This window comes from Anarhichas minor, unplaced genomic scaffold (assembly GCF_050575085.1).
Source record: "Anarhichas minor isolate MPS153535 unplaced genomic scaffold, ASM5057508v1 ptg000042l, whole genome shotgun sequence".
NCBI lineage: Eukaryota > Metazoa > Chordata > Actinopteri > Perciformes > Anarhichadidae > Anarhichas > Anarhichas minor.
In genome coordinates this window covers 9329625-9339798 of record NW_027466488.1, presented here as the reverse complement: position 1 = coordinate 9339798, position 10174 = coordinate 9329625, and the positions used below count along the sequence as shown (strand labels likewise).

Here is a 10174-nt window from a genome sequence, read left to right as displayed (position 1 = left end):
AGGGATAAAGAATAAAACACTACTTATACAAAGAAAAGAGAATGCCTCGTTTGAAAAAAACTAAAAACTAACTTGTTTTATAGAAAATGTACTATAATTAGAGACATAAAGCTGGTGAATGATTATCTTATTTTTCATCATGGCCCTCCCCGTGGAGCAACTTTAAAAGAGCTTATCAGTGGAGGAGGTTAATCCTGCTTTTTGTCCTTATTAAGGGGGATGTCAAACACCTTTTTATATGTACATAACGTCTGATCTTTTCCTTCTAAAGCACATGTAGAAAAAAATCCCCCATACACGGCTTCGTCCGGGTACCAAACTGTCATCTGTCACGACAAAGCTCAAACACAATTGGCTAAAACTCCCCGTCTTTCCCTGACGTGGAGCCAGTAAGGTCACCTTGAAAAAATCAGAGCGGGGCAAGCCACAGCGTTGGCTAATGGATGCTTTAAATATGTTGCTGATTGATTTGCGTTGTATTTTCCACATCATTCTAACGGACCGGGCTCGCACTAGAGAGAGTGAGAGCTGAGGGAAGGATATAGGAGGGTAGGAGGTGACTCTAGGGGCTCCGGCCAGCTGATGGGACTCAACTTGACCCCCCTGGCGTATACCGTCCAGAGTCGCGTTACCACTGTAGGACTCTGAGTGTGTGTGTGTTGTTGAATTGATTTCCTCTGCGATGATAGCTCCAGTCAGGCTGGCACCAATGCACCCCTCCTCCCTTTACCCTCTATCCCTGACACATAAGCCACCATGGCCACCGCTGACCCCACAACACACACACACACATACAGGGCTCATCACTCACACTAGGAAAATGGCAGCCACTGGTGTTATGTTCTGGGATGGCTGTGGTGGTGGTGGTGTGCATTCAAAATCCCTCCTCTTCCTCCACCGCCCCTTCCATCCTCCCTCCAGTAACTGCCCCGCTGAATCGTTTACATGGATCATTTTTCTGATAAAAGCATTATTTTTGGAGAAAAGTCGCTCCAATGATTTTCATCATCTTCCCTCTTGCTTCACGGCCGCCTTCCCTCGTGATTTGTCTGAAAACTACAATTTCATTAACGTTTTTTTAAACACTTTCTCTTTTTCCGTTCTTACGCCTAATCCACTGTGCTTGGTTAAAGGATACAAAAACGCTGAATCACCTCATCACAAATACATAGATTATGATGTGTTCTTAGTAAATGTTCACAGACTTCCAATACCACACATAGAGTATGTTTACCTAGTGTTTGTGGATCTCATTGTCTTGCCGTTGTCCGGTCAGGGTCTGATAGAAATGAGTCTTAAACTGACCAACTATAATGTGCATCAGGGCGTGTTTGCCTGATAATCTATGGGACTCTCATTGTCCAACACAGACCTCTATGCTGGTTGTTATCAACCAACCCAAGCTCATGGCGGCTTCACTCCTGGTGACGTGACTCGGCCTCCCCTGCAAACCACATAACGTTACTCCCATGGCTCCCATCTGTTATCGGTTGATTCGGTGGAACGCCGCCCACGGCATCATCGGGGCTCTTCTCCGGGATGTCGTACTCGGGATGGGAGCGCTTGAAGCGTCGGTCGGGATACTGGCTGTTGTTGAAGGGCATGCGGTGCACGCACAGCACGTGCGTCTTCAGGTTGCCCTTTTGGGAGGCGCTGTAGGGGCAGTAACTGCACTTGAATGGTCTCTGGCCTGGAGGGAGAAACGGAACAAGAGAATATTGTCGCCATCAGCATCAGTAAGTCTCAGGTTGGGGTCCTTAGGGTTCCCCATCGAACTCTAAATCTAATTTGCTACAGATGTAACCCTATTAGTGGATGCATGAGAGTGATTTCTCTAATAAGAGGCTCCTCTCTCACAATAGGAAGTCTCTGTGTTCAGTGTAGGCGTGATGAAGACGCAGCAAACGTCCTCCCTCACTGCGACCACTGGGTCAATAGTTTGGGGGGCAAGTGTGTTTGTGGTTTGAAGGTTTGTGGTGTAAGAACATTTGAGAAGCATTGACCCAAACAGAGAACCTCACACAATCATATGTATAGCAAACACCAAGGTTAACAGCAGCGTGGGACTGGTATCTAACCAATCCTCGACCAGTCACAGTTCCATGTGAGAGATGTTCCATGCCTCCTAAAAAGGATACACTGGTGTAGTGTAGCAGTAGTTTGTTCGCTCGCTCGTTTTGTGTTTATCCTCAAGCCTAACACGTGTCGAATGCATTTCCTTCTTCACGAAACATTTGAAAAATGTTTTGAAACCCCGCGTTTGTTTACATCCATGAATACTAGCGGTCTGCATTTTGTTGGTTGATAAAGACAACCTTTTTAGTTTCCATAGTGTTTTGGCGCTGCTATTTCGTGAGGATAAAAAGGTCTGTCGCAATGAAGACTTCCAGACTGATGAAATCCTTCCTCATAGCACTAGAATCCCTGTCTGTGGCCATGCCTGCTGCCACACCGCTCGCCCGCAAGCTACGCTGTCGCTTAAATCCACTGTTGTCTGTGCTGCCCCACATCCAATCCAAGCCTCCACCTGTAGGCTGTAGAGTCTATGTTGTAATCGGGGGGAAGTTATTATATACTCCCCTATCGATGCTGTGGTGAGCTTGGCATTTCCTAGGGCGGGGGGGGGGGTGATGAACTGAGAGCGTATAAATTAGTAAACATCAATGTGCCATATTTATTCTACGTTCACATAATCGTCCATTCCACGTGAGTTGGCTGACGGAAATACAGACGGATAACCATTCACCCTCACACCTGCAGGCAATTTCGTCTCTTAATTTATGGAACCTGAATGTTTTTTGGAAGCCCACACGGACTTGGGGAAAACATGCAAATTCCACACGGAAAGGCACCAGACAAAACCTTCTCACTACGAAGCAATCGCCAGACCTCCTCGCCTGCCCCTCCATCATATCAACAGCGTATTACATGACTGACTGATTATTCAATAACAAGCCTGATGTATTGGGGCCTGCAAACCCCCGACGTCAGCCTCCACTCCTTGGCCCTCCAGGCTTCCACCGGCCCTCGTGAAGGTGTGTTAACAGCGTGACAGATTGGACCGAGGAAACAAAGACTGGGAGGAGAGGGTAAAGTTGAGGACAGAGCGGAGAGGAGAAGTGATTTTCTCATCTGCTCCCCTCCGAGCGGCACTAGTCTGCCGAGCTCCTTATTGAAACAAATACATCCTGTGAAAACATTACCCAGCACTTAATACTAGCCTCGCTTCGTGCAGCCATCTGAGCTAAACTTTTGCCGCTCCCCTTTGTCGATATGCATCTTTTGAAGAGCATGCATACATCTCTTCCCCCTGAACACAATAGCAGAGTGGAACAAGGCAAAGTATTTTTCTCTACCCCCCGCTCCCTCCTTGCCACAGCTCCAGCACAGAATGTTCTCCCTAGATTGAATCTGATCATCACTGCAGCAAACACAATGGCCCTTAATAGCAGCAGCCGTTTGTTTGAGGGATGCCGATTACACCGCCATCATAACCCACTTCACTTAGCTCACTCACTCAGAGACAGACAGAGAGGACAAAACAAAGTGGAGAGGGAGGGAGGGAGGAAGGAAAGAAGAGGGAGGGGCGGGAATAGGGAGAGAGTTTGAGCCCTCTCTGGTACTTTAGGTTATTAATAACAGTACATTTGTCTGACCCTTGTTTTCTTTTACCTTTTTCTTTTTGCCTTTATCTCTTATTCAATTTGAGTTGCTCGAAATCAAATTAACATATGGGGTTTAAAAAGAGGCGAGGAGATAGGTGCAGGGAATATCAATAGGTAAAAGGCCGGGAATTAAATAGGGAACAATCTATTTGAGGCACTCACTGGCATATGCATGGGGTTAGCGGGAGTGAGTGCACAGTCGACTTTATATTGTACAAAGACGGACACGTGAACGCTTAAAGTGTACACAGGGACAGGCTTGATGCGAGCTACTTTGTGTTTGGCAATCTGACACAGGATTTGGAGCCTCTCCGGCTTTCTGATATTACATTGTTTGCTCCAGAGCCGCACAAAGGGGATTGCTACAAGTTTGGAGGCTTTGGATGTTCCAGTTGTCTGAATTTCCAGATAAACCAGTCGGCGGCACACAATGAAGGGTCCCCCTTTATTCGTGTGCAGTTTAATTTCACACTCTCTTACATTACGTTAAGTCCGAGAGGCAGAATATCTCATTCCATTTTACACTTTACACTTATGCCCCCAAAACAACTCAACTCGCTTTTTTTCCTCCTCTACCCTGCTTACGTGCCGTTTTTTTATTATCTCCGGGGGGAGGTTGTTTAGGTAAAAAGCGAGGGATTGTGGTTTGAATTGCGTGGCTTGAAAAAAAGTTTGGATAGGGATGCATAAACTTGAGTGTGTGTTGAGATTGAAATTGACTTCTGCAGAGCAACTAAGAAGCACACAGGCTATGTTGTTATGGATTACAAATTAAAGAGAGGCTGTCTTTCTCTTTCACTCACTCACTCCCACACACGCAGGCGTTCAACATTCCACATGCCCGGCACTGAGGGCCAAAGTTGCCATCATTAATCCATGTCCTCTGGTCTGTGCCAGTAACCACAACAGCCCACATGCCGACTGTGGCCCGGCAGCACCACACAAAGCACCATTCTGTCAAATGAACCCTTTCTCCTCCGTCTGATCCCTGCCACACTTTACTCACAACTGGCATAAAGCTGTAATGTGTTAATAAGTAATACAGTGATTTTTATTTTTTTTAAGTGCTATAATGATTTACTGTTTCAATTCCAGTTTTGGCAATCGAGTACTGGTTTGCTACTCAGTATGACACAATTGTGATTTAGCTTGTACCCACTTGGCTCAAGGAAGTCATGTATTTTATAAGTAAATAAAAGAGTGGCCAAACAGTATTAAAACCCTGATTAAACAGGCAAAGACAAGACCATCAAGAGGAACGTGTATGTACCACCAATGGGCAAAGGCAAATACAATGCTACACAGGACTTTGTGTTCCTTGTGAAATCAAGTCAAAGTTGAGTTACTTAACCATAGTTTTGTTACCTAACAAATATAGTTATTTTATGCTACAAACATACTTATTTTAACCCAAACCACAATCCTTACCCAAATTTTACCAAAGAAGTTTATTTTGAAATAACACTATAGGTGGCGTTATTGATATTCTTTCCGTAAAGAATTTTACAAACCCCTAAATGGGACCTGGACATGAATGAAATATCGGGGTTCCATGAGGCATCACAAATCCGGCCCTGTATCCCTGTCAAATGACCCTTTGCTATGTTCAGCCCCTTGAATGCAGACTGGCCAATCATTACAACAGTTTCGACCAGCTAGTCATTGTTAAACATTGTGTTGTAGCGATTCTCGGAGATGTTGGAAGGAGATATACAATTGTTAAATGTTATATTTCTAGGTTAAGACCTATGGAGCTAAGGTTAGCACATCCGCTACTAGCGGTAGCACTTCTTGGCTACGCTTGCTACTTAATGGACACACATACTGCGTTTACTTTTTAATGATTGTAAAGGTGAATAAAGACCTAACTGGCTTCAGAGGAACAGTTTTGCTCCTTAATTTCATTGTCTTCTGTCTTGATCACCAGGTGATGTGGTGGTTCCCTTTTACACTCTGATCAGTAGCTTTAGCTTCTATCTTTATCTTTTTAACCTGTTTTCAGTTCTGACATCCTCTATATATCCTTCACATATTGTAGAGCCTTCTGTCTGCTTCTCTATGAATTTGCTTTAATGTTTTTCCAAAAATTGGATAATCTTTATTCAGTGAGTGCAGTTAGTGACCATGTGGGCTCCACGGTAGCTCTGACACCTTGATGGAGTAGCATGGGGTGGCGGGGCTTAGCTAAGAATCAATTACGTTGATATTGGATAGTTCTGGTTGGGAAACAGACACATGGATAGAGGAATAAAGAGGGAGGAGGAGGGCGGAAGACAGACAGGAAAAACAGTGGTCTTGCTTTTATTAGTGTGGCATTATCTAAGCCTGTTAATTAACCCCCCAAGGCCCTCTGCTCGGAGATCAGAGGAAAAGAGGGAGAGGAAGTGAAGAGGAGGGCAGGAGGAGAGGATTCAGTGGGTAGAGGTGTGCATATGTGTGTTGGGGGAGGTTGGTTGATGTAACACACATCGCTGCTACAAACATAACCCCCCCCCCCCCACCCCCGCTCAACTCCTCTCTCTAACCTCCCTGTCTTTCTTTGTTATGTGAACAATGTCACAAGCATAGCATTCAACATTAAACACAATATAGTGCTATTATTATCAGCTTGCCCTTGCATTTAGATATGTTGCATAGTTTGGGAAAACTTTTTATTCTCCAGCTTGTACAGTATTTCCCTTGTTATTGGGGGGTGCAGGGGTGCCGTTTGTTGAGTGACAGGAGATATGCGGTTATTGCATTGGAGTTATCATTTAACCAAACTGTGCTTATATTGAACGGTTTGTGGCCATATGTGAAAAATACACCACGGCTCCAGGAAAAGTGTTATCTCGCCCGCGTCTTGTGTGAGAAGAGCTATCTTAAGACGGCAACAGATGGCAGTGCTGGCATCAAATAGCATTTAAGGACGGCAGCTTTTGGTCAGAAGCCAAAACTCTGTTCCCGGTCTTTAAATGCCTCTGAATATGTGTGTGCGTGTGCGTGCGTGGCAGTCTGCTTGAGTGTGCGAGGGGTGAGGGGTTTTGCATATGTGCACATTAATGCATGCATTTGTGTGTGCTTTGTGTGTCTGGGCAAAGAGAGAAAAAGGGGGAGAAACCTGGGGAAATGTGTGTGTGTGTGTGTGTGTCTGTGCGTGCATGCGTGTGTAGGTGTGTGCACATACATTCATTTGTCCAAGCCAGACAGTGAGATACACATTTAAAACCAAGTACAGAGCAGAAACTTATAAAGGAAATAACGAAGTTATGAGTGAGAAGAGACAAAAAGAAAATAAGATGCACACAGACAAAGAGTTTGTAGGCAGAGAGACAGAAGGTGTGAGCAATTAAATGTGCTAAACCATCTGTCTAATAACCTGCGTTTATGCTGTAGCTCCCAGATTACTCAGCAAACTGCAGCGACACACACACACACACACAAAAATGATTGCCATCCCATCTACACTCAAAAATAGTTTGTGGATTTGTATCTGTTTATTGGACAAAAATAGCTGCATTCTGATTCATACCCAGATTTATAACCCGCAATTTTCTTATTCAGTTTGTCTATACTGCTGGTTTTCTGCTTCCTTTTAGTTAGTTAAACACATCATAGTAGTTCATGAGGCCATATTGTATTATTTTTAAATAAGGTGGAAAAAGAGAGTGAGCTATATTTAATTTTTTTTTCTTTTACACGTATCTTTGAGACAGTCCCTAACTTAGCCTTGTCATTTTCCGTCTACTGTGACTTTGCACATGGTACAAAAATAATAACTCATGCGCAACATCTGTCCAGCTTTTGTCCGGCACGACAAATCTGGTGGAAATTGACTGTCTGATTATTTAAGCTTAAACCTATCTACACCTCCTTGTTTTCAGCCTGTAGCCTCTTTGTTTAGACTTCAGCAAATCTGCATCATTAAAGTCATGCAGCCTTTTTGAAGCATATACAGAGAGGAACCAAGAGTTCAACTTTCAATATCAAAGTAATAGTGTGAATGTGATAAATATGAGACAAGGTGTGCCATTTTTAAAGGATTTCTAAATGGATTTGTAATGCACACATTTATTCTGGACATTTGAGATCCTGCGACACATTCTCATTCCCAAAATAAATACCGACGCTTGGTCGGACGTGTCAGGGACAGAAGGTCGGTTTGCGGTTTGAAAAACTAATTCCAATGTAGGTTTACTTACGCAACAAAAGTTCTTGGTTAGACTAAGGAAAAGATTGTGGTTTGGGTTAAGATAAATATGTTTGTAACGTGAAGTGATAGTTACATAACAAAGCAACGATAAAACAAGTCGACGTTGGTTTCACACATGACGCTGTCAGCGGTCTCCTGGGTGAAAGTCCTGTGTTAGTTTGACCCGTCTGTCCACCCTGACCTCTTTCCTCAGCAGACTTTCTCACTCTCTAAAGCATCTCATAATGGAGCCGGTGAGTTTACATTGGAGTAAGTTAAAGGGTGCTTCGGTGGGTTGGTATCAGATGCTGAGGGGCACTGACTTAGCCGAGTTGGACGCAAGAACCGGTTTGATCCTGCCACCAATGTAAACAATGGATTCTGTTGATTGCAGCAGTGTGTGTAAGACGCCTGTGGGTTCCGATTTGACAGAGTTGTGACTCAACAAGTAGTGGTGGGACATTTGCAGCAAACAGAGGGCTTATTGGTTGACAGGTAAGCTCTGTGTTTGTATTTGAATATGAATACATTATTCAAACACAAGCACATGGCTTACATCCCTAAAGAGATGAGATTTGTTTTTTGTTGAAGCTAATTTGAAAAGAATGAAGAATGACGATAGAGTAAAAGAACAAGAGTTTCTCATGTTAAAGACTTTGTAAATGTGGCCGACATGACTTCATGGGTTTTTGAGTTGCTTTTTTGTAATATATTTATATCATTATTTTCTAAAATTCCTCCAACATCCTCCCCCCCCCCCCCCCCTCCGAAAATAAATACATTAACATTACTTCAAACAGCCTGAAGGGAATTTATCCTTCTCTACATTCCCTCTGATGAATTCGGAGCATTTCCCTCAACGAGCTGCCGTGTTGATAAAAAATTGGCCTGAAGTTTGGGGAATAGCGATTTGGTCTGTTTCCTAGGCTTAACTAGAGAAAACCAACACGCAAATAACACCAGGGGAGGCACTTAAGGAGAGGAGAGGAACTGTGGGGGGGAGGTGGAGGGGAAGGAGCTCTTTCAGCATCAAAGCCAGCTAAAACGTCCACACCAGGGACTAGGTCCCATGTTAAATACTGAACTAGATTATTAATTGCTGTACCAGAAGGACCTGTTAATAAGAACCCCAAAATAGCAGCTCCTTCCTTTCTGTCTCCATCTCTTGTTCTATTTTCTCTTTCCATGGCTCTTTTCTGGAGACGGCTGCTGTTGTTTTTCACGCTCGTGCTCAAAGTTTCTGCATGCATAACTGCATTATGTTTTAGGAGGCCAGCTATGGCTGCATGCTCCAGGACCTCTCGTAGCTGCGGTGACTCGCTCTTCCTTTTTATTGCCTGTTTTGTACTGCCATTGACTGTCTGCTGACTCCTCACTCACGACTCTTAACTGGCTGGTAGGGGCCACCAGTGATAACACAGCTGAGCGCATCGCCGAACCCCAGTCACTGCTCTGTGGCCACAGTGGGGGGGAGACTGTAGAGAGTATGTCTATGGGGAAAATAGTTTGCTCACTTTTATTGTTTTGGACCTGGTGTTTTGCTAACAGCTAACAGCTAAGAGAACTACACACACAGCTGTCTGCATCGCCACCGCTCAGTCGCTGCCTTTTTATTGAGCATCAACCTCACACGCATGTATTGTTTGTAAAATAGACTTGAGGCTCAAATAAACGCTGCAAGTGGCGGTTACACTGCGAGCTGAGACGAGCGCCTGCACAGAGCCGGTGCAGACATCTGCATAGACTCAACTGAGAGCGTATCTGTTGTGTGAGATGTGTGAATGAATTTATTTTTAGAATTTTCAAATTCTAAATTTTTTTGTAGAATTTTTGAATATTTTTGTAAGTTGACAGCGTGTATGTGCGTGTGTGTGTATGTGTGTGTGCATGTGTGCATGCTAGATTCCCAGCCTCGTCTTATTTTTCCTCAGTCAGAGTCCCTGCTGAACTGAGGGAGGCACAATTTGCTGCTGACCTGTCACTGTACACAGATAATGGATGCCCAACTACATGTGAGTCTGTGTGAGAGTGTGTGTTTGTACATGCTAAAGTGTGTGTGTGTGTGTGTGTGTGTGTGTGTGTGTGTGTGTAGGCTGCCATCCATGTCTCTCAGCAATAAAGAGAAAAAAAAAAATGTAGGGCAGAGGGTGTTGATTGATATGCCGGCCACCTGCTTCTCACTCACATTCTGACACAAAGAGTGTCGGCTGCTCTGCTGCATTCATCATCATGAACTCCCTTTGACCTCAATACACAGCGATAACGGCTAGAAGTTGGGCAAACGGCTAGAAGTTGGGCAAACAGTGTTTGAAAACACACAGCGAAAGACAGAATGAGA

At 44.2% G+C, this 10174-nt stretch overlaps 1 protein-coding gene across 1 annotated transcript in view; it reads right to left on the bottom strand.

The window, feature by feature from the left end:
- Positions 1-1415: 1415 nt before the first annotated feature.
- Positions 1416-10174, bottom strand: part of znf536 (zinc finger protein 536) — a 110947-nt gene continuing 102188 nt past the window's right edge. The window contains exon 4 of the mRNA XM_076110185.1: positions 1416-1690. Within this exon, the coding sequence (XP_075966300.1) occupies positions 1416-1690 (275 nt within the window). The remainder of the gene's footprint in view (positions 1691-10174) is intronic.